Raw genomic sequence first — 23,948 nt, 5'->3', positions numbered from 1 at the left:
TTTGAAGCATTGAGTCTCTCTGTGCATGAGGTGAGAGGTCCTGCACTTGAAAGTCGTCCAAAGGGGCATTTGAAGACTCAGAGAAAATGCGGTATCAGGAGCAGCCGTCCCTTCGTGCCCATTCCCCCCAGGATCCGTGAAGCCGCTGGTGCGTGTGCGTGTCTCAGGCCGCCGCGGGGGTGGTCCATCTGCGCTTCCTCCCTTTCTCCACCCTTTCTTGCTTCTCCTCTTCCTCATCAGCCTACCCTCTCAAGTGCCCTTCTTCTTCTTTAAAGGAAAGAAAAGCAGTTCAAGAAGCATTTTAAGGTTAAATACTAAGATTGCAGTGAAGTGATCTTTGTTACTCCGTTTTAATTGCATCTTAAGGACCCAGGTGCAAGGCTTACCTGTCAGGGTCCTGCCTGGTGACCCTTGTCTGTCACGAGCCTGAAATCGCTGAAGGACACAGAGGCCATGCAGGGCGGTCGGGGCGCTGTGCTGCCTGCCCTGTTGCACTCATGCCCTGGGGGGAAGGGGTGGTTTTGATGATTAGAAATTACTTCTAGTATTTAAGTTTAAATAAGTTCCAGAATTGTAGTTACTGAAGTTCATAATTCCTGATGCCTTTGGAATTCTTAACTGCCTCTAGAAGACCCTTTCCAAAAAAAGGAGTTTGATGTGTTGAGTGAGAAATGGGTAATTCTGCATGGTTATGTTTATTTTAATTTTACAAGTAATAAGTAGACTAAAAATACAATAATGTTTTTCAAATACCAGTTTGGGTACCTTTAGGCAAGTGATTCTTAAAATTATGTAGCCTTCACCTATTTACTGGGTATGCTGTGTTTCCATTTGTGACAACTGCGGTCCCTCTGCCAGGGCCAGAGTTGGACTGTGGGTGGCAGCACATATGCTACATTATGGTAAAATCTCTCTTACCCAGTTATTTACATAATTTTGAATTTATTGCCAGTATTGGTGGATACTAACAACATATACACTGTTAAAAGCTGTGGTTTCAGAGAAGTGCTTTCTAATAGAAGAGTGTGTGAGCCAATAGGTAATTTGTTTTCTGTTAGCTATATTTTAAAGTTTTAAAAAATGAAGTTAATTCTATTAATATTTTATGCAGTATATCCAAAGTTACAATTTCAACATGTGGTCAATATAAGTCATTAATGAGATACTTTAAATTACTTTGTCCATAGTAAGTCTTTGAGATCTGCATATATTTTATACTTACTACCGATACGGACACTAGCCACATCTGGAGTGCTGAGTAGCCACAGCGGCCTAGAGGCTGGCCTGTTGCGAGCACGGGTAGTCTCAACACATCAGCAGCATGTGGAAAGCTGTCTCTACCTCCCTGTAATCACAGTTGGTCAGCGCTTATGGAGTTGTGCTTACGTTCTGCAATGACAGATGGTTCACACTGACATGGAGCCACAGGAAGTCACAACTTCTGGACCTCATTTTCCATTCTTAATTAGAAAAGGAGTAGAATTGCCATAAAATGAATTCTCATTTTGTGTGTGTATGTAAATAGAAACTAACAGACTTATTTTAATACTTTCAGTTAAGTTAATTCTTACTAGGCTAGTTTGTACAGTTATGGTTTGGAAAGAAGACATTAGTGGTTTGATATTTCTGAAATTGATAAATTTTGTTTTACAGTTTTTTTAATCATGTTTGATAATATTCTTTCTATTATTCAGCTGAAGTGGGGCAGATAGTGAAAGAGTACCATAATATTAGAGGAGAAGCGGAAGAGAGAAGAGGGGAAGCCAATCACACCTGAATCCCCTGGTGGAGAGCCCAGGGGGAGTAGCAGTGAGCCCACTATGATGGCTGGACGGGCGACAGTTGGCCAAGTTTTCCTTAGCCAGCCGGCCATTCCCTGTGGGAGCAGCAGGAAGCGGGGCGGAGCAGCGCTGCCTCCCTCCCTGTCTACAGGGAGGGTGGGCGTCCCAGGCTGAGGCTGTGGTGGCCAGATCATACCAGCGGATCACTTAGGGTTCAAGATTGTGGAGTTCTGGGTCGGAAGGACGACCATATTGACCTGCAGTAAACAGGCTTACCTCATTCTATAGCACGCCACTTTGTGATTCTCAGAGTGCATTTTTTACTAACTAAATTGTGGCAACCCTTGAGCACATCGACAGGCTCCATTTTTCCAACAGCATTTGCTCACTTCATGTCCCTGTCATACTGGCAAGTCTCACAATATTTTAGATTTTTTCATTACTATGTTTGTTAGGGTGATCTGTGATCTGATTAAGGCTTACTGAAAAATCTCAAACTTTTTTAGCAATGAAGTATATTTTAATTAAGATACAAACATTGTTTCTTTAGGCATAATGCTCTTGGACACATTATAGACTATAGTACAGTGTAAACTTAACTTTTAGATGCACTGAGAAACCAAACAATGCATTTTACTTGCTTCAGTGCGCTATTCCCTGTATTGCGGTGGTCTGGACTAGAAGCCATTACATCTCTGAGGTCCCTGTATATAGTTAGGAATTCCTTAAGAGTTCTTTCCTCTCCAGGTATTCACCTATAATTTTGTTTTTCTAAAATAATTACTGGTGGAATGGTAATATCGGCACACAAAAGTTGTATTTACTATTTTTTATGGCCAGTTTACAACTGAGCTGTGCATGAAGTATAGACAGGATTTGCATAAGCAGAGGTGGGAGGAAGCCCGAGAGGAAAGAGAGAAGGGCATTTCAGTGGCCAGGCTGCAGAAAAGGAGGGTAAAAGGTGAGTGGCATGGGAGCATGTTACAAAAACACAAGCAGAGAGACCTGTTAGCAGAGAACACTTACTAGGGAAGCAGTACAGGCCTGAGATCACAGTTGCAAGATGTAAATGCCAACCAAAGTGTATACCTTGTAGAATATTCTAGATCCGGATTCTTTCCTTATGCAGTATCCTGTCCCAAGAGTATGTTTTTAATGTCATATTCCATGATGCACTGTCAGTGATTTCATTAAAGTCAATTTTTATGACCAACGTAAAATAGACCCTTTAGATACTAGTGGGTCTTTTGTTGGAGGGCTCTAATAATCATGAACTCTTATTTCCTGGGATGAAGATCTTTGTGATGAGCGGACTTAATTATAAATTGAACTGACCTGGAATTAAAAGAAGTGATTGTGACTTTGAATTTAGATTAATTTCCACTATGTAAAAAAGTAATATTTCTTAAGTACTGTGCTCTTCTCATCATCCATTACCTGGCAGTAATGGTTTGAATGTCTCTTCCTGAAACATCACATTAGTGCCACAAATGAAAATGCTTAGTGTTTCTCGCTTTTTAGCCTATAATTTTACACCGTTACCATGTATTACCAGCTCATATATATGGACCTATCAGCTGTTTCCTAGCCTAGTAATGTATTCATTCAGTAAGATTCTGGACATCCTCACAGTAGGTTTTTAAAATAAGAAATTGACCACACTGTGGGAGCCTCTAAGGCCGCGACTTGAGAAGCTGCTCTGGAAGGGAGCTGCAGGGATGAGCTGTCTGAACAAGGGGTTGATGTACAAGGCAGAGGAACAAAGGAAATCCGTGGGAGCGTACATGGGGAAGAGGTTCTGTCTTGCCCGACTTCGGGAAGGTGAGTGGGTTGGCAGGTGGGCCAAGGAACCAGATGATGAAAGGAGGTGGCGGTCACGTTGCCTCACAGTTCTGTGCAGGCAGAAGGGGCTTGAGTAGGGTGCAGCCCCTGGGAGTGGCCCCACTGCCAGTCTCAGAGGAGCGTTTTCAGGGGTCTGTCTAGGAATGGGATGTCTGAAGGCAGGTTGGGTGTAGAGAGACCAGAATAGTCCTCAGGGGAGCTCCCTCATTTTACCACGACTTTTCTAGAATTGGTGATATAAGCTTCTGCCCGTTTAAAGACGTGGCATGATGGTGCGTCATGTCTGCATTACATGATGAGTTTTACTTCAGTATTTAATCTTACTGAATTTCACGTTGCATTCAGTATAGTAAATTACTTGTTTAAAAATGTTCTGGGGTTTCAGATTATTTAAATAATATTTTCAACTCACATGAACACCTACTAAATTTAAGCTTATGTGTTAGTTACCTAAAATGTCAAGTGGTTATGAAATGATAGAACCTAGGAGCTGCCCTCAAGTGTGGGATTGCTGCTCTAAGTTACCAGGTGGAAGCGGAAGTGATGACGCAGTGCGGCTACGCTTTGCTGTGAGTGGGAACAAAGACACCTTCCGAGAGTGAAAGTCACAGCGAAGAGCCAATGTGTGCCCTGGACAGTGTGTGCGCAGGCCCTTGGTCTGCAAGGGGGGTCAGGGCTGCGTTTACTCCCTGCTCACGTCAGTTTGCCCCAAGGTTTTAGAAAGAAAAAGTTCTCATTATAGTTTGCCTAAATAAATGAGATTTTTTTCTATATTCCTAGTATGATATTACAGTAATACATTGCCCCAGAAATGGGGGAAGAAGGCCTGATTTATGGTTTTAAAATGCATATTTGGTATTTTATTGTTTATATCAGTGTTACTAAAAATGCTGTGTTACTAGGATTACTGCCAAACATGTTTGTGTCAAAGATGGAGTAATTGTCTTACTAAAAGGACAGTCTTTATTATCTAAATTACAAGGACATTACATTACCAGGAAACAACGCTTGTAAAAGTGTAGGTAGTGCCCACACACACTAAAACCTAGAATTCCATCAGCATTGCTTTTTTATCACCAAACAGAAAGCAAAAGAAAAAAGTGACTGTATTTTTGGAATCTTAAAAAAACAAAAATCTGGCCTAGGGTACTTGTTGTAGGGAAATATGCAGCATGTATGAAAAAGGAAAATGAGACACCTCCAGACTGCACAGAAGACCACTCTAGAGTGTGAGCTCCGCGAGGGCGGGGCCTCTCCACTGCGTCCCTGGGTGTGCGCTCGGGGGTGGGGATAGTGTAGGCACTGAGGGAGTATCTACTGAGTTAAACTCATTTAACAGCTGAATTGTGAATTAAACAGTTAATCATAGATTACATAAAAGTATGGAATGTGTATTGAGTCATTTAATTAGATTATATGTGAGGGAAATTAAAAAACGAGGGCAGTGGTGGACTGCCTTAGAGTAATCTCTTGTATTGTGTCTTAGTGCCATAGATGCAAGGAAACTCAAGTATTGGCATAAATGAAGTCAGGTGAAGGTGTGTTTACTGCCCTGTTGCGAAGGGACATACTAAAATTCAGAAAGGTGCCACTTACTGAGTGCCTACTATGTGTATGTACTTTCTTATTGTGAAGTTTCAAATTTACAAAAAGGTACAAACTTTGCTCTCCCAATAATGGTTTTTGGTGACAAGACTAGGCAAGGACCGCAGGGTGTCCTTGGCTGTCATGCTTTCAGGGGTGCTGGGCCATGTCTGAGGGGCATGCAGGCGGCTGAGCCTGCACAGTGGGTCTTAGAGAGGTCGCACTGCGGACGTACATGGAGGTGGGTGTGGGTGAGCATGCCAGGCCAGAGGGTCGGGAGCCGCGGGAGAACACATGGCCATGTTGTGCACGGCTGTTGCATTAACTCAGCCCCCAGATGATGTGACCACGTGAAATGGGAAACATACTGCTTCACAGAATTAAATTGCTTTGTTAAATTGAGACATTTTCTATTTTAAATTTTCGGAACAAGATGTGTAACAGATGGTTTTAGACTCACAAAACAGTGGCATGCTCTATGCTGGGTTTTTCCCTAGGGCAGTGGGGAGGCCTCGTGACTGTCCCCCTCCGACCTGCACCACCAACTAAAGGGAGAAGCGAAGAGCTTCCCTGGGGGTCGCTTGGTTCCAGAGGGTGTAGGATGTACATGTTGATGAAGTCATTTATGGAATCCCTTTCTTTCCTGTGATACCTTCTTGTTTTGCTTTCATGCCACAGTATTTCATCACTATTGAAGTTGTGACCTAAGAAATATGTCCTTAGTTGTAAAATACTGGCAGTGAGTTCCCAGTGAGATTTCATGCATCTGATTGATTGCATCCTTTGGCATTACCGATAAACTGTCCAAACTTTGATTTTTATATTATAATGTCCAAGTAGAATGTTGGTGATTCTGTAAAGCAGTTGTATATGTTACGTAGTTCTAACTCACAGACATTCCCTGTTCTTCCATGATGTAGCATGCAGGGAGCTGATGTGCATTCTGTGTGGATAGGGGCTTGTGGCTGTGGATGTGTTTAGAGTTACGTACATGATCCGTCCATGAATAATGTATTATAGAGTATTTTCTGCATTATCTTCTTTTACTACTTAAGTCCCTCCTGTTTGCCACAAGAAGGATTTCCTTATTTTAAATTTCAAATTACATGAAAAGAAACAGGGTCCAAAGGGATGTAGGTAAGTTATTGGGATGCAGAAATGTGACAGTAATTGCTTCTGTATTAAAGTAATTAAGAGTAGAGATCATAAATAAGTTTTTAGTTCACATACACTTGTTATTCAGAACCAATCTTAAATTACCTTTTTTCAGTCTTCTCGACTGATTTATTAATAATTGATTTTTCTTAATTTGGAAACATAAAATAGGTACATTTCCTTTAGTTTCTTTATGTTTACCAAATAGAGGGTTATTTCCGTCAACACAGTTTTTATATTTATAATTTTCACATGAAAACAACCAGGACTTTTCTAACAGTTCTCCATGTACATGTTTTGTTTATAAATTTTCGTTTTTGGTTGTATTTCTTACTGAGTATTTTCAGTGCAATGTTTCTTACATTGTTTTTGCCTAGGGTGCTGGTCAAGACAAACTTGGGATCTACGTGAAGTCTGTTGTAAAAGGAGGTGCTGCTGATGTGGTTAGTATAGTTTTTAAAGATGTAATTTCCAGTATGTCGTGCATTTACCAAATGACGGAATGCATCCCGCTGGTACTTGTAGTTAGGAGACACTGTTTCCTGCTTGTTAAGTGAACAATTGCGAGTGCGCTTAACCCAGCCTCTTCTTCCTGTCCCTTTGCTGTCCCTCCCCGCATATGCTTGGGGGCACACAGGATGGACGGCTCACTGCGGGTGACCAGCTCCTCAGTGTGGATGGGCGAAGTCTGGTAGGACTCTCTCAGGAAAGGTATCATTTATTTATTTGTTTAAAGCTTGGTATTACCATTTTTAGGGTATTTCACATTAGAGTTCGGAATTGGGAGATAAAAAGTAATGCTGAAAAGCTATAGCTTACTCTTTCCCTTCATTAATGTAAACTCTTGGTATGCATGGCACCTCATTTGTTAGCAAATTGTAAATACATATCTTCGCTTGCAGCAGTTTCTTTTGAAGCTTAATAAAAATGTACTCTTAGCACTTCTGGAATGTCTGAATATGCCTTAGAATGGTGACGTGTGTATGGCTCCTTCTCAAAGGTAGGGGGGCAGCAGGTAAGGGTCCTAAGGGCAGAACTACTGCTCAGAATGGCAGACGAGGCCGTAGACATGCGGTCCTCTGCCATCGTGACAGTAGGCACTGTGCTTCATTTTTCTTAAATTTTCGGCCCTCTCCTCCTAGGGCGGCAGAACTCATGACCAGAACGAGTTCTGTGGTAACGCTGGAAGTGGCAAAGCAAGGAGCAATTTACCACGGTCTTGCTACCCTGCTCAACCAGCCCTCCCCGATGATGCAGAGAGGTGAGGACTGACTCCTGCCAGCAGGGGCTGGCTCTCCTGATGGCTCGCATGGGGTTTTACAGGGTCCAGGCACTCTGACCTTCACTCTCCCAGTTCCCATGACGGGGATTCTGAGGAGGGGAGACTTGAACAAGGTGCCTCAGATAGCTAGCTTGTGAATTGCCGGAGTCAGGACTCCAGTGTGGGCCAGCAACCTTCCAGCCAAGTGGTAGTCGTGAGGCCACCGCCCCCTAGGACCCATGGGTGGGCTGGCTGCCAGTGGCCCCGTGTGCTCAGCCTGTCCTGGTAGCCTTTCAAGAGCAAGTAGGACCCTGCCAAAGGAGCTGTAGGTGTGGGACGGCTGCCTCGGTCCTGCCCGTGCTGTGATAGGACATGGCTGGCTGGTAACACACAGTTCACTTTGCAGAGCTCAACTTGAATAAAGTGATTTGTTGGTGGGACTATGATTTTGTAGCTACATCAATAATCTCAGAATAAAATCAGTGTAAATTTAGGGCTTTTTAAAGTAGTTCAGAAACCACAACAACAAACCATTATGACTCACATTCTCTTAAATCATTTTGTACCTCACATTTATTTTGCTAACCCTTTGCATAGCCTCTAAATCTGGACCTGATAGAGCTCTCTTCTCCACTGATCAGTATTCTGGGAGCATCAAAGCCCAGACCTGAATCTAGGCCTAAGAATAACAAAACACCAACAATGAAGGCATTGGAGAGCCGGGGCCTCTCCTGTTCATGGGAACAAAAGAAGGGACCATCCTGAAAGGCACCCTGACAAAACCACGTGTGCACTATATCCCTTCCTTGGCACAGTTGCCACTTGCTTCATAATGTAACAGTTAACATACTAGCTATCTCATTTCTTAGTTTATAGTCACATAAAATAAGCAAATGCAACAAGTTGGAAATCAAAGAGGGAAACTGTTGAAATAGATAATAAATCAGGGTCATCAAGCAAGAAGATAAAACTAAAAAATGAAGAGTAATCACATCAAGTTATGGCCATTCATGAAGATGACACTCCTGGGTCACTGAAAGATTAATGTTTTTAAAAGGGAGGGAAACATATTTGTCTTTACATTTAAAAAAGTTATTTTAAAAGTAGTTTTGTTACTTAAAATAGCTAAGTTTATGAAAAAATAAGCTTTGATAGTACTTTTTCCCATGCACGCCCAGTAAATTTTGCTCAATTTGACAACTTAAACTTCTATAGAAAGATTTTACCCTTATGTAAAAATAAATTACCTTATTTCTTCTGCTAAAGTCAAGTCTTACGGAATTCCACGTATTAGGAAAGTCACCTTTTTTTTTTTAACCAGAGAGTGTAACCTTGAATAAATACGAGATTGTAAGTGCATTTTGGTTTCAGTTTCAGATCGTCGTGGCTCAGGTAAACCCCGGCCAAAGAGTGAAGGTTTTGAGCTCTACAATAATTCAGCTCAAAATGGGTCACCCGAGAGCCCTCAGCTGCCTTGGGCAGAATACAGTGAGCCAAGGAGACAGCCTGGCGACGACAGGCTGACGAAGGACAGAGCCGATCACCGCTCCAGCCCCAACGTAGCGAGTAAGAAGGGCTCCGGCCCTGCCTTCTCATGTCCTGAGTTCTCTTCCCAGGATACCATGGCCGCAAGCTGAAGCACACAGGGGTGCTCTGGGGCTTGTTAGTTACCAAAAGGAAATTATTATCTGCATGTGTGGGCTAGCTGGGGCATATTTTCATGAGGGATATCAGAATGAATGTTCTAACAGGAAATAAAAACCGAGTTGGAAAACCTCTAATTCACTTGCTGCTCTCAGCAGGTGCATTGATAATGTTCAGCAGGAGCTCACATGGTTTTATGCTTTTGAAAGGTTCTTGACAATAAGAGGAAGAGGAAGCAGGCGGACACGCAGCCAGGGCAAAAATGTGAAATATCTGCCTTTTGCCAGGAGTTTGCTGGTCCCTGGTCTACAGATAAAACTGGGTTGTTCTGGGCTCTGATTATTCAGGAGGTGGGAGTGGCCGTGCTTAGCGCCGCCCTCCAGGCTTGGTTCTGCCTCTGCTGTCACCTCACTGGTAGTGTGAAGATGGGTGGCACGTGTTGGCTACCCTTCAGAGCTCCTGTTGTGTCGTATCTGGTTTGTTCAATATTAAACTTTATTTTCCTGACTCTTTCCAACAGATCAGCCTCCCAGTCCTGGAGGGAAAAGCACATATGCCCCTGGAACGGCCACGAAGATAACATCTGTCTCCACTGGCAACCTCTGCACTGAGGTCTGATGAGATGAGAGCATTTGTACTCCACCTAATGCCAGGTTCCCAGGGAGCCTGCATTAGCTGCCAAGGTTACACTCTGCTGTCAGTAATTCCTGAGAATTTGATTTTTTTATTCTTGATATAAGAGTGAGGTAAATTAGCTTTAATAAGTCTGGGTAAAATAAAATGTTCCCCATTATTCTCAGTATAGGCTCAAACACTTTCAACACAGTTTTTGAAATAGATATTTTAAATTTTGAACAGGTCATTGCTGTATTTTAAAACATCATTAGAAATTAAATGGTCTTTTGTGCAAATTGCAAAAAGCTCACCTTTCTGTTTTCTGCACACTTTACAGGAGCAGACACCACCGCCCAGACCGGAAGCCTACCCCATCCCCACTCAGACGTACACCAGAGAGTATTTCACCTTCCCAGCTTCCAAGTCCCAGGACCGGATGGCTCCTCCTCAGAGCCAGTGGTCAGATTACGAGGAAAAGCCACACGTGTACCCAGACAGTAATCCTTCCAGTATTGCAATCCAGGTTAGCAGGGACCCCGCGATCATTTGCAGCTCTCCAGGCGACGCCAGCTGAGGGTCAAAGCCCGCTGATTTCCGAGATGCCGTTGGTGTTCTCCGGAGGGCACCATCGCTGCTGGGTCACCTTTGTGTAGCTGGTTTTGTGGTTAACTGAGGAGAAGCAGGGGAGGTAGAGAACTGGCCAGGGAAAGGATTTGTTGCCATACTTCATATCAGAAGCTGCCCAAAGCACTGGAAGTGCAGAGGTGGTCGCGGTGCAGGTTGGAAAATGAGACAGATGAACGGGGGGTGTGTGAGTGCTGCTCAAGGTGGGCCCCGCTGAGTGATGCAACTACCTGTCAGCCTAGGTATGAGTGGTGCCTGGCTCCCATGTGCATCCTGGCCGCCTGAACAGAAGAGGGAGCAGGCATAGAGATGTGCAGCTGACCAAGAGCCTCAGGTTCAGTGTGGTGGGGACCTGGGTCGGGGAGGGCACAGTGGGGTGCCAGGTGGCAGAGGCAGGCTGCAACCTCATGGAAGGGCCTGATGTATGTGACAGGCTAGGGAGTCAGGTTTATCTAGTTTAGAAGAGAAGGGTCTGTCAGCCTGGGTAGTTGAGCTGGGAATATTATCAGATATGTTTTTCTTTTTAGAAAGATAGCTTCACACTGTGAAACATTGGAAGAAGGGATTAAATGTGTGCTTGGATACCGTCTAGGATGTGTAATAAGTGCGTATGCCAGATGGTGAATCCTGAGGGATAATCATTCTTAGGTTTGAGTGGGCAGACGAGACCTCAGGCTGAGGTAGGATTTGAGCTGAGCCCAGAGGGATGAGAAGCCAGAGGTGGGGTGTTGAGCTCACAGGGCACGTGGATCGTGAGAAGGAGCCTGTCCTGAGGCAGCAGGAGCTCCCTGCGCAGGTGTCAGACCTGGGTCCTTCTCGGCTCTCCTCTGGCCATCTCATCCTGTCTGTGGGTCTGTCCCACCCATTTTCCTCCAGAGAGGCCCTAGAAGCTGTCTTTCTGGAAGTGTTAGATGCTCTTCACCTGCCCACCAACTCTCGTAGCCAGCTGGAGTTCACTGTGAGAAGAGGCCTTGCTCCAAATTTCTCTTTGGCAATAAAGTAATTTTACACCGCATTCCACCAACATACTTTGTTAGCCCTTAGGAAGGCCTGCTTCTGCATGTCAAGGTGATCATTTTTTTCCCCTATTTTATGGGAGTTTCATTAGTAAGCCTGCACATTATGGCGAATAACTACAGTTTGCTTCTGCCTCTCAACATGGATAAATAATTCCGAGACGAGGAAGTCGGGGACCTGAAAGCCAGGGTGTTGAAGGGTCGTGTATATGGATATTGAAGTGACAAAGACTCACCAGGGAGGTGGAGCTAACGCGAGGCTTTGAGGACCGCAGTGGTGACCCGGGGTCGCTAGATCCCACAGCAGTGCAGAGTGGTGGGTGACTGAAGGTGTGAACTCTGAAATTTTATAAAGTGTCTGTTTTCCCATAGCAGAAAGCTCTCACCAAGACATTGTGTTTCTGTGTATTTAGTACAGCTGCAGCAGAATGTTGGAATTAAATGTCCCATTTTGCTACCAGGCTGCTGTGTTTTCAAGTGATACTTCATTTTTTTTGTTGATGGTGGTTTATTTTTTAAGGAAAGGGAAGCAGTTTACTTTCTATATTTGCATCTTCAATTTCTACTCATGAAAAGGGCAGGAAAAAATTCTGACTTACACGTTGTAGTGAATCATTTATATCAGATGCAGCTACCTTCAGAGGAGCCATTTTTCAGACCTCAGGCCCTGTGAAGATGACTTATTGTTTCTGTGTCACACACGGGTTTGCGTCCTACAGACTCACACCACGCTGTGGGACATGCCCCATGCCACAAGCCCTCCGCAGCCGGGGCTGGCTTGCCTAATGACGGACAGCCCGGGCATGGGGCTCGTGAGGCTGCCCTCCAGCTGGTGGGATTCCGCCACAGGTGGACAGATGGTTGAGGTGTGATCGAGCCTCCTACCAATAACTGGCATCTGCAGAGAAGTTGCTCTTTGCACAGTCAAACCGGCTTCTCCATCTTTTCACTCAGGCCACCAGCCCCTGGTCACTGTGCCAGCCTCGGGGAGTCCAGTGCCACCTCTGCATGGAGAAGTGCACTGGCACTGCTCGGTGTCACCCCCATGACTTTATGTGCGTGTCACTGTCTCCTGCCACGTCCCGCACACGGTGTCATGCACAGTGCTGCTGAGCCAGGGTGGTCAGCCTCTGCTGCACTAACAGTTTCCTTAATTTTCTTCTCCCTGGATGAAATGTTAGTGAATTTTTAGCAATTTCTGGTAACGGGCTGAACCCTAACAGCAGCCTTCTCTTTCCTCCAGCGTGTTACCCGTTCCCAGGAGGAACTCCGGGAAGATAAAGCTTACCAAGCCGACCGGCAGCACTTGGAGGCGGGCCTGGACCGCAAGTCCGACAGCGACATGTGGATAAACCAGAGCTCGGTGGGCTCCACCGCGTCCAGCCAGGAACACCTGGACCATGGCTCCAAGGCGGGCACGCCCGCGTCCACGCTGAGCAGGAGCGGCCCCGGGCGCTGGAAGACCCCCACCGCCGCACCGCCGCAGGCCGAGCCGCCTGCCCCGGGCGCCGCGGAGCCTCCGCCGCCCCCGCCCGCTGCCGGCCAGCCGGGGCCTCCTGCGGCGCAGGCGGCTGCCGAGCGCAGGAAGCGGGAGGAGCAGCAGCGCTGGTACGAGAAAGAGAAGGCGCGCCTGGAGGAGGAGCGGGAGCGGAAGCGCAGGGAGCAGGAGCGAAAGCTGGGCCAGATGCGCGCTCAGGTGCCGCCCCCTGCGCAGCCGGCGCCCCCGCGGCCCCCGGACACGGTCATCCGCGAGCTGCAGCCGCAGCAGCAGCCGCGCACGATCGAGCGCAGGGATCTGCAGTACGTTACGGTGAGCAGGGAGGAGCTGGCCTCGGGGGACAGCCTGTCCCCTGACCCCTGGAAGCGGGACGCCAGGGAGAAGCTGGAGAAGGAGCAGCAGCTGCACATCGTGGACATGCTGAGCAAGGAGGTGCGGGAGCTGCAGGGCAAGCCCGACCGCACGGCCGAGGAGAGCGACCGCCTGCGGAAGCTCATGCTGGAGTGGCAGTTCCAGAGGCGGCTGCAGGAGTCCAAGCAGAAGGACGAGGACGACGAGGACGAGGAGGACGACGACGTGGACACCGTGCTGATCATGCAGCGCCTCGAGGCCGAGCGCAGAGCGCGGGTAAAGGGGAGGGGTGCCCCCGGGAGCTGCTGTGTGGCCCGCGGCACTAGCCTAGCCCAGAGGAGGGCAGAGGCCCCTGGGCTCGCTAGCCTTATGTGGGCAGGTCTGCAGCCCGTGTTCCCCACGAGTGCACGGGCCGGGAGGGCGGGGCGCCCCTGAGAGGCGTCAATGCAGTGCAGGTGGGACTTCACTGGTTTAATTAGCAGACTCGTACTTATCCTCATTAACACTTCAGGTGAGAAAACAAGTTAATAGCCAGTAATGTCATACTTGGGAATGATCTTGATCAGGGTTTGGCAGAATTTTTTCTTAAATGGCCAGAAAGTATCAGAAGTCTTGGCCATGCAGACTCTGCTCCGTCTGGCCGCACGGCTCTGCCCTTGAAGCATGGAGGCCACCGCAGACCGAGTGTGAGCAGCAGGCAGGCTGTGTGCTGGAGAAACGTGATGCGCAGGCTGGTGGCGGGCCCTTTGCTGACCCTCATCCTGACGATCAGCACTCAGTGGTGGGCAATAGGGGACACTGTCCAGAACTTCAAACTTAGGGTTTTAATACCATTGACAGGAACAAAATTTTTGTAATAGTTATGTGGTAGATGAAGCAAGTAGTTATTAAGTTAATAAACATAAGCTAATGAGAATTGACGATTTTATTTGTATTTCTCCATATTACAGAAATAACCTTTTGTATTGAAGGAGAAAAGTAAAATTTGTATTAGTTTGATGCAATAGATTATTAAAATACCAAATTTAAAATTCTCTACCCTATGAAGAGAATTGTTGACAGAGAGACATTTTTTGGCATGAATTTGCAGAAAGTGCTATTAACTATCGCATGTTAATGAGTTTTAGTGATTTTTTTTATATAGTGCAATATTCTGAGAAAAGATAACCAAGAGCATGTCCTTTTGGTCTTTTGGATTTTGTTTCTGATTCCAACTTCTGTTTGATGCTTCTGTCCCTACTAGAGACATAAACCAGAAACTTATGTCAGGTATTTAATCTTTCTACCTCCCAGTAAACTTTCAACCTTAGATAATTATTAGATCCTGGAGCCTGCACTCTGATCCATTTCCACTTTGCTCTATGAATGATTTATCGGAAACGTGTCACACGCTGCTTCTTACATATATATTCTCAGCCAAATGTATATATAACTTTGCCTGGGGTTCAGCTGGAATCCTGCTTAAATGAAGGCCTAAATGCTAGTTATGACTGCTTTATTGGTGTTTCCCAAGTCACCAGTAGTGCACTCCTTAAGAATGTCTGCCATCAGTACCCTTCAGTTTGAAAGAGCAACTGTTTGATTAATAACTAGTTAATTTTAGCATAACAATTCTTTGACCAGTGACTGGCCAGTGGTCAGAACCTGGCCTCCATTGCACATATTGTTAGCTGTGCACTGCTCATTGCAGCACGCGTCCCTCTGCCTCCGCCAGCGTCACTAGAGGCACATTGCCAGCGGCTTCCTTAAAGAAGCCAAATTTGTGCATGGCCTTGCATGGCCCCCAAAACACAAGAAAAGAATGGCTTTACCTTTCTTCTGAATCTAAAGCTGGCATTTTTGGTAATAAGTAGACATTAGTATTTATTGTTCTTTAAAACTGTCCCAACAACAGTGAAAAGTTAGCCGCTGCCATCATGGTATTTCTATAGTTACTCCTTTAAGGTCTGTCAGTTTTTCCAAATGGTTAAAACACTGAATATTTAAAGCTTCTTAATATAAATATGATATTTGCAAAGTGTCTTATGGTAATTTTATCTGTGTATTGCCATTAATTATATTAAGAGTAACACCTCAGTCTGCAAGTCAGAGAGCTACGGGAGATTTGACTTTCTTAGTTTCTTCTATGTATCTTACTAATGAAACTCAAATATTTAATGCCATGCAGGCATTTTTTGGTTTCTGAGTACTAGAAATTAGTATTTCTTTACCTGTGTCACTGGGTTGTCCTTCGCGAGCAGGTGAAGCATGAGAGCGCGGGCACTGATGGCAGAGCACAGGTCTGAACTTGCCCTTTGTTTTTCACGCCTCATCTTTCTTTTTTCCTTCTGTTGCCTGCAGCAGACTGCTGTGCCAGCAATCTCTGTTCTAGATTTGGTATGTTCTCATTTCTTTCCCTTGGTACTTTTTCCTGTCTTGATTTTCCTTTTTTCCTTTAGTGGTGGTGGTTTTATGTTTTTAGTAGATCCCGTTCTCAGGGGTGGCCTAGAGCAGGACGTGTAGCTCCCTGACCTTCTAGAAGCATGCCTCTGAATGTCCTTAGATGTAGTTACTCTTTGCTTTTCCCTGTTAAAGTGTTGCTGTTCGTTTATGGTTTTGACCTTTTCTCGGTTTTACTCATAAAATTGATGCTGTGTATTCCTACGTAGTCATAATACATGAGAAAATGAAAGAAATTTTGCAATGAGTAACATTTCTCATCCTTGTTACATTAGAGGTCAATTTTAAATATTCAGCTACTAGAAACTCAATGGACTTAGTACTGACATTGTTTGCCAGTTGGGCTGTAACTGTTTGGTAGAGTATGGGAGGTTTCCAGTGAGCGTTTATTTTTTCTTTAATAATATCACATGGATTTCAGTTACTTTTTCAGTCACACCTGTTTATTTGCCAAAAGAAGTACTTGAGGTTGCATTCTATTGTAAATTCAATGTGTTTAATATCAGTATTGGGGAATATGGTGGTTCATTTTAGTGCCTATTATGGTTATGTACTGTGTGTCATCTGCCAGTATGACTGATGTATTTAGGTCAACATTTATTAATAGTCAACTTAAATGATATGAGGCCAGTAGCAGACATTACTTAAAAAAAAAAAAAAAACCCTGAATCCAGATATCCAGGTTTGACTTTAATGGCCTTTTCTCCAAATAGTTAAGTCCTCCCTTTTTTTTTTTTTTAGTAAATAGCATGGTGGCACTATCACTTCCAGAGAGAAACCCCTCTTGCAAACAGCTTTCCTCCTCGATGACTTGAAAGGCATGTTTTCTGAGCTTTTTTTTTTTTCACGTGAGACAAAGATAAAAAAAAGTTTTTCTCCCCGTGTCTTTATGTATTAAGGTGTACATGTTGTTGTTGGTTGGAAAATACTGGTCATTTGGAGTTCTTTGTGTGAAGTATTCTTTAAATGAACAGTTACTTGCCCAGCATCCATATATGCCAGGTACTGACATGAGGCACTCACTTTAGAAGATGAGCCAAAGGCAGTGTCTGCAGGCCCAGAGGCAGTGTCTGCAGGCCCAGAGACTGTCTGCAGGCCCAGAGACAGGTCTGCAGGTCCAGAGGCAGTGTCTGCAGGCCCAGAGACAATCTTTCATGCTGTGGGGATGATATGACAGATGAATGACAATATTTTAAGGGATATAGTAAGATTTTTATTTCAAAGAAAGAGTTTTATTTTTTTTTAAAAAAATAACTATTTTGCATGTAAATAAGGACCATAACCACCACATTGCTGAGCATTTCATAGCCTTATGCCCCAGGGAATGTTAACGTTACTGTCCACACCCTGTGATGCTGTAGAATGCTTGGTTGGGTCAGAACCGGCAGGTGAGGGGAGCTTCTCGGGGACGTCAGTCTTTGGGACAGGAAGGGCCATGTGACATAGTAGCAGCTCTGCCCCGTGCAGTGTTAAAGTGTTTTCTTAGGCACTGTCACAGATGTCTTGGGTGCGAGTGGAATAAATGAGGCAGGTCCTTTCCTGGTCGGGCGGCCGGGTTTCAGCCCGGTCTATTACTGCTCTTCTCTGGCCTCCTGGTGGCCATCACCCAAATCAGAGCTGGCGCTCCTCCCATGGTCTGTGATCATGCCTTTGTGTCTGCTGCCCCCACACCCATGGCGAGTACTGATGCCAGTGGCACCCTTCTTGGCATTACTAGTCCAGACCCCTCTCAAACTAAAGACCCGGGTGTGCGTTTGCCCACACCACACCTCCACTTGGTGTCAGACAAGACTTCAGATTTGGTGTGTCCTTCCCCTTTCATCCCTGTGGAGCTCTGTCTGCTCTGCCTTGGCCTTCCCCATTTCTGCAGATTCTCTGGTTGCTCAGTGTACAGACCTTACCATCACTTTCTTCTCCCCATCAGGAGGTTGTGCAGTCTGCTTTCCCGAAACCAACCCTCCAGGCACTGACCCTCTTGCACCACCCCAGGCTGCGCAGACCTCACCGCATCCCTCCTTCTGCCTTAGTTCCCTGTACTGGCCGCTCGGTGGAGCAGCTGTGACGATCCTGTTACAAACCTGTCAGGTGTCCAAAGTCCTCAGGACCCCGCTGTGGCCCCCGTCCCTTAGAGAAGCGCTCCGAGTGCTGTTTGTTCTGTCCCTGTGCAGGGCCCCTCCTCACCCTCTGTGGGTGGGCTGGGCAGGCATGGTGGCTTCCAGAATGACAGAAGATGTAACCCATGCATGTAGCGCTCCAGGTTGCTGAATAATTACAACTTTTATGCTCCCGTGTCTCCTAGCAGCCCTGCGAAGCAGGGGCAGGCCAGTATTTAGGGGATTCGCCCAATATCACAGTGAGAGGCAAGATTCTAAGCAGAATTTTCTGCGTTCCTGTTCATCACTCTTCTGCCTAGGAATCATGTGAGTGGCAGTCTCAGCTTTGCTTGCAGACATGTTAGTGGTCCATCTACCAACTCTGGAGACCTGGCACATCACAGGAAAGCCCTTCCTCCTTCACAGCACTGCTGTGATGTTGCATATTTCCACAGCTCTCTGATTTCCTCACGATGATCCAAGCTGCATCTTCCCTGTAGACTGCTTTGCTGTCTGGCCTCCATGTGAGGTGGTGAAAATTGGGTGTACCCCTCCAGAGTGCCCTGGGCATGGAAGGGGTTGGAGTAAAGAAAGGCCTTATAGAAGCCTGAGCAAGGCTGGGCAGGAGACCTGCTTGAGGTGGGGAAGCCTCTCCTTCCTTGAGAGCGGTATATGGCTCTCCCCAGAACATCAAAACCCAAGGAATAGACAAAATCCATCTTCAGGAACGGTCGGTTTTACTCTAGAAACTGGGAGGAGAAATGCTTTCATATTAAAACCAGCTTGTATATAGTTTGGCATAGAACACAGAAATCCTGTGATTGTGCTGGTAAAACAGCTGCCGTAAGAGAATTTCCAAGGATGAGGGACTGCTTTGAGCCACGCCTCCCTGCTTAGGGGTTTCTTTGCCTCTGCTGCTGGAGTGTGTCAGGATCTAAGCTTACATACTATGACTTCTGACAAAATTGTCATTTTCCTTAAAAACAAGGTATGGGCTGTGTGTCAGGAGAGAGCTGTCACTGATGGAGAGCCAAGTGCCCCGGGCTGGTTTTCCTGCATCATTCATACACACTCCCTCCACGCCAAGTGACTGCCTCTCAGATGAGTGGCTAGTAGCTGCAGAGATGACCCCTGAACCCAAGCTTTAGGTACCAAAGGTCTATAGTAAAATCGCTTAATCTGGGGGTTTCTTCATTTGGGTCCTTAAAATCTTTTAGGGCGTTTTTAATGGGTGGGAGCACAAGTAAAAAAGCCCTACAGAGAGAAAGGTTTCTTAAGGGTAATTTGGTTAACAGACTTTCAGACGTATTTACAGTGACGATGCCAGAAAGTAAAGGATACCTTAGCCCTGTTTGACATTCAGCTGTTCTACCATGCTTGTCTACCTTGATTGGATTTCTATTACAAATTAAAGATGCAAGTTAATGTATTTTTATAGTAGAAAATTATAAGCACAGATCTCAACATACTATTTTTTTTTTTAATGTGAAAATACCCTTTTTTGGAAATGGGGACTGTCAGTATAGCCAGACCTTGGTTCAAGTTTACATACTGGCTTTTGATATCCTAGTGTAGTTCTTGGCTTAGAATAGCTTTAGTCTATTCTAAAGAATTACTGCTATATTTATTCAGATCTGTTGCCTCAAATATAACTTCTTACCAGACTGTTTTGATAGCATGTAACTTTTGATTTTTTTTAATCTAAAACAGTAAGCTCAACTCTTTTCATTTAATTTCAAAGCTTTAATGTAATAGTTTGTCATTGGCTCTCAGTCATTAAAATTGTAACTTGGGTTGAAATGCCCCTTTAAACTGAATGTAAGTAAACCATACAGTTCAGTGTACCATTGAGCTCCTGTAAAGAGATTCTTCTTTCTGCCATGAATGCTTTTTGAGTAAAGCAGCATATCTTTGAAGAACAAAACAGCCTATGTTTGAAAATGAAAATACCTGAAACTAGTGGAAAGAAGCTTAGTGCTAATAGCACTGTCACCTGCCTTACTTTGAAAGTAGTGGCAGCAGAATGAGCACAGGAGAGGCTCCTTGCTACCACCATCCATATTTGGAAGAATGAAGATTTTTAAAAAGAAAATGCCTGTTTATAGATCTGTGAGATAGCATAGCTTCTGTACCTATAATTATGAGAATCACATTCTTCTGATATCCTAAAATTATACTTTTTTTTTAAAGGGGTAATTGCCTATTTCAGTGTATACTGTTTCCTTTGAATTTGTTTTTAATTAGGTCTACAAAATAGAATGAAATTAGTTATGCTTTATTGAAAGGTAACAGAGAGCCTCTATTACATTAATGCAGCTTTACTTTATTCTGTGAATGACTTTGAATAGTACAAAGGAGAAATAGATATGCTTCCTGTTGTTTCCAAAGGCAGAACCTGAATGATGAAAGGTACAAAACAAGCAGGTGATGAATTTTAGACCAACAGAAGAACTTTTGACCAGTAGTTAGCAGAGAGGAGAATATACTGTCTCAGGAGAGGCAGGGCTGTAGCCCCAGAGCCAGTGTTCCAGCAGAATGGGGGGGCCCTTGGCGGAGATGGAGCCGGAAAGAGAGAATAAGGGCCTTTCCAAACTGCAGGTTGATTCTGTGGCTCCGAGTTGGGGGGTGGGAATTTGAGCTGGGAAGGAATTTAAGTCCAGGATGGGTTCAGAGGGAAACTGAGGCGAAGGGCCCAGGTGCTGGGAACGGCATGCACGTGGTAGAGGCAGGTGACTGGAACTGATGACCCCAACTGTGTGCCAGTAAAAAATCCTGCTTATTTTGGCGTGTGGATGTTTGAGATGAATCCCTCCTCTGGCACCACTCATGAGTGTTTCTGAGCCGTGGGGGCCAAGTGTTCAGGTAACTAATTCGAAGTTGTAGAGCCCTAAGATGTAAGTTTTGTCTTCTAGCAGTGGTTTTAAGCCAATGTTTTGTACTTGTGCGTGTGTGTCCCCTGTCTCAGTGTGTGCCTCTCCGGCTCGTGCTGGTGGAGCACCGTGAGCGGACACTCAAGTGCGCTTGTTCCCAGTTGCAGGACGAGGAGCGGCGGCGTCAGCAGCTGGAGGAGATGCGGCGGCGCGAAGCAGAAGACCGGGCGCGGCAGGAGGCGGAGCGCGCGCGGCGTGAGGAGGAGCGCGCGCGGCGGGAGGCCGAAGACAAGGTCCTGGGCCTCTAGGGGTCTCGGGTGTGCCCGGTAGCCTGAAGGCCGAGGGTGGCGGGGCTCGGGGCGTTCAGGATGAGACCAGGGCTCGGATCCCCAGCTTTTGTCCTTGGACCAAGACCCAGCCTGGTCTGGCCCATCCGCCCCTCTTCCGAACTGTCTCCAGATGCCCCTGTCCTCTGCGTCTTGCATCTCGAACTTCGGAGCTCTTAGGCCCGATTAGCCGTGCGCCTTTGCGGCCGGGCCCTGCCTGATAGGTCGAGGCCCAGCTGGCCCCCGTGCAGGCGGCGCACGCCCCGGGGCTCCGCGCCTGGTCTTCTAGGCTCTCGGCTTGACCTGCCCCTGGGCTCCCTCTTCAATGCCCTCTGATCGGTGGGCGGTAACGAGAGCCCACCACGAGGGAAATGTGACCCAGTGTATAATCTCGGTGTTGTGACTTACTGCTCTGTTTGCATATGTGGGTTTTTTTTTAGTTGAACCTTAAAATAGCAAGTAACTTGCCCTGCTCTGGGAATCAGGAGCTCCGCACTGCTACCCCCAGACCCCTCCGGGCCGCACGGCCGCCAAGCTCAGTGCTCACTGGGTCTCTGGGGGGCGCACCCTCCCTGGACGCCACATGGGAGAGGCCGTCCACTCTCACTTCCCTTCTGTGAAGGCAGAAGCTTTGGGTGCGGGACTTCCAGTGGGGAAAGAGGTAGCTTTTACTAGGTAACTGACACTCCAGTGAACTGCATTAGATAGAGCACCCTCCCTACTCACCCCTTGAGGAAAAGAAATTTAGGAAGCCTTTCGTAGTGACCTGACCTGTAGAAAAGATCAGGTTAGACTAAGATGGGCAGGAATGATGTGGCTCATTTAAAGGAGAGTGAAATACATGATGGAAGGACACATGCCTGGGTTAAATGAATGATTTCTGCGATTTATAGACTTTTGCTGTTTCTTAAAGGCCAGCACCATGTTCTCTCCAAAAGCTGTGTCTGAGCCGCTTGTGAGGTTTTCCCAGGGGCCGAGCTTCTCCCAGGGGCCGAGCTTCCAACATGAGGAGGCTCTTGAGCCTTTGGCTTAGATAATGCAGAGTCAAATTGATGATATAAGGAGATCCACTCTCAGACATTTGAGCCACTGGATGTCTTAGTTTCTGTGGTGTTTTGGGGCTGTTTGGAGGGACACGATCTCCCAGCTCTGAGCCCCACTACCAGCCCCGGCTGTGCCCTATGCAGACTCGTTGTCCATACGCACAGGTCAGGGGAAGTCCTGTGCCCCTGCGAGCCTCAGCCGGTGGTCTGGGCTGTGCACATACGGAGAAGGGCTGGGACATGCTCTCTGCTGCGACTCTTGGGCTGATTCTTCCAGTATGTTCTCACAACTCACGACTCTGTCAGATGCCCTTGTGTTTTAGGAACTGCCTCTACAATTGAGTGGTCAATGTAAAAAGAAGCTGAATAACCTATTTTTTATACAGAATGTCCAAAATTGATGGTTTGTTTTGTTATGGAAAAATGTGCCATTTACTTGTTGGCTGGAATGTCTTCTCAGGTCATGTAATTGTGTCTCTCTTGGCATAACTGAGGGAGACTCTTTGGGGTGCCCCTGAAGTGTTACCAAGCAGCTTTTCCTCACACAATACTAAGACAACTCCGCTTAAAGCCACTGAGGTCATCCTGGATTTGGTTCCATAACCTAAGAGACACATACTTCGTGTAGAAAATAAGATTAAAGTGTCTTTCCTTCAGGATGCCTCAACACAGAGTACGAAGATGAAGTGAGAAATCGGGTCCCGGCCGTTACAGGGGCTGATGTTAACTCTTAGGTTTTCTCCCTCAGAAGGGGAAGCAGTGGCCTGTGTGCGTGTGTGTGGCGCTGGTGGGAGGCGGGAGCGGACACAAGCACACAGACTGTGATGGGGACTAAAGACTTCACCCCAGCGCCTGCCAGGCCCCCAGAGTCAGCGCCTTTGGCTGAGTGGCGCGGGGTTTCCTGCCTCCACTGTGTGGTGGTGAACGTGGTCAGGTACAGGCAGATGGTTCTGTTCCATCTTTTACCCTCTTCCTTGTTTACCTTTTTGTTGTGTTCTAGAACTTCTGTCAATCTTCAGCAAAACCATGTTTTTTCATGTTTAAGTTCTTTTCTGTGTCAACTGTAGTTTGTGCAGATGTATGTCAGAAAAAATGTACAGTGCGTGTCAAAATATATTTGAATATCTTGCTGCTGCTTTTAATGCCTGGCTCTCTCATTTTCTGTCTGTCAGGGAGTTACTAAGGTTTGAAATACGAAATATAAGAACCGTGGAAAGCTACTTGTTAGACTCTTGCTTTGGGAAAGTGAGTCATGTTTTTCGCGCTTCACGGCTTCCTGTTAATTCCCGTCTGAATGACCGGAAGTAAGCCTGGTGACCTAACCCCGCCCCCGTTGCCGAGGGCCTCCCTTCCCAACCCTCCTGGGCCCTGGGCTCTGTGAGCAGGCATCGAGTTTGCTCTTTGGAGAGTGCCAGCCATAGAAAGCCAGTTAGAGCCTGTCTTTGGTTTGGTTTTGTCTTTAAACTCAGCAGTAACAGGTAAGTTAACATTCCCCCCAAGAGCAGGAGACGGGGGAGTGGAGGAGAGCCAGAGTGGTGAGGCGCCGGGGCGGTCTGCTGCCCCCGGGGGGCCCGGATGTGCCCGGGAGCCCGCCGCTGCAGCCCAGAAGTGTCTTGTCAGATAGACCGTAGTGTGGGCAGACCGGGGAGTACAGCCCGCAGCGGCTGCCCGGGTCGCCCACTCTGAGCTGCACGGTGGTGGTTGAGTCTCTGGTTCCCATGGACGCGCCGTCCATGCTGGCCGGGGACCCAGGGTAACACCCCCTTTCCCAGGCCCGGCTGGGCGCCCCGTCCCTGCTGGCCGCTG

General features: G+C 46.4%; 1 protein-coding gene across 18 annotated transcripts in view; it reads left to right on the top strand.

The window, feature by feature from the left end:
- Positions 1-23,948, top strand: part of AFDN (afadin, adherens junction formation factor) — a 135,562-nt gene that overhangs the window by 105,670 nt on the left and 5,944 nt on the right. For 8 of the 18 annotated variants that reach the window (XM_036926474.2, XM_036926465.2, XM_036926463.2 and 5 more), the window contains 9 exons: positions 6,740-6,805; positions 7,000-7,073; positions 7,505-7,623; positions 8,995-9,189; positions 9,788-9,879; positions 10,220-10,405; positions 12,766-13,647; positions 15,712-15,747; positions 20,935-21,066. In XM_036926474.2, coding sequence (XP_036782369.2) covers positions 6,740-6,805; positions 7,000-7,073; positions 7,505-7,623; positions 8,995-9,189; positions 9,788-9,879; positions 10,220-10,405; positions 12,766-13,647; positions 15,712-15,747; positions 20,935-21,066 — 1,782 coding nt within the window. The remainder of the gene's footprint in view (positions 1-6,739; positions 6,806-6,999; positions 7,074-7,504; positions 7,624-8,994; positions 9,190-9,787; positions 9,880-10,219; positions 10,406-12,765; positions 13,648-15,711; positions 15,748-20,934; positions 21,067-23,948) is intronic. The other 10 variants (XM_036926480.2, XM_057490274.1, XM_036926478.2 and 7 more) reach the window with 2 other exon arrangements.

Source organism: Manis pentadactyla, chromosome 12 (genome assembly GCF_030020395.1).
Source record: "Manis pentadactyla isolate mManPen7 chromosome 12, mManPen7.hap1, whole genome shotgun sequence".
Classification (NCBI taxonomy): Eukaryota; Metazoa; Chordata; class Mammalia; order Pholidota; family Manidae; genus Manis; species Manis pentadactyla.
This window is presented reverse-complemented; position numbering and strand designations above follow the sequence as displayed.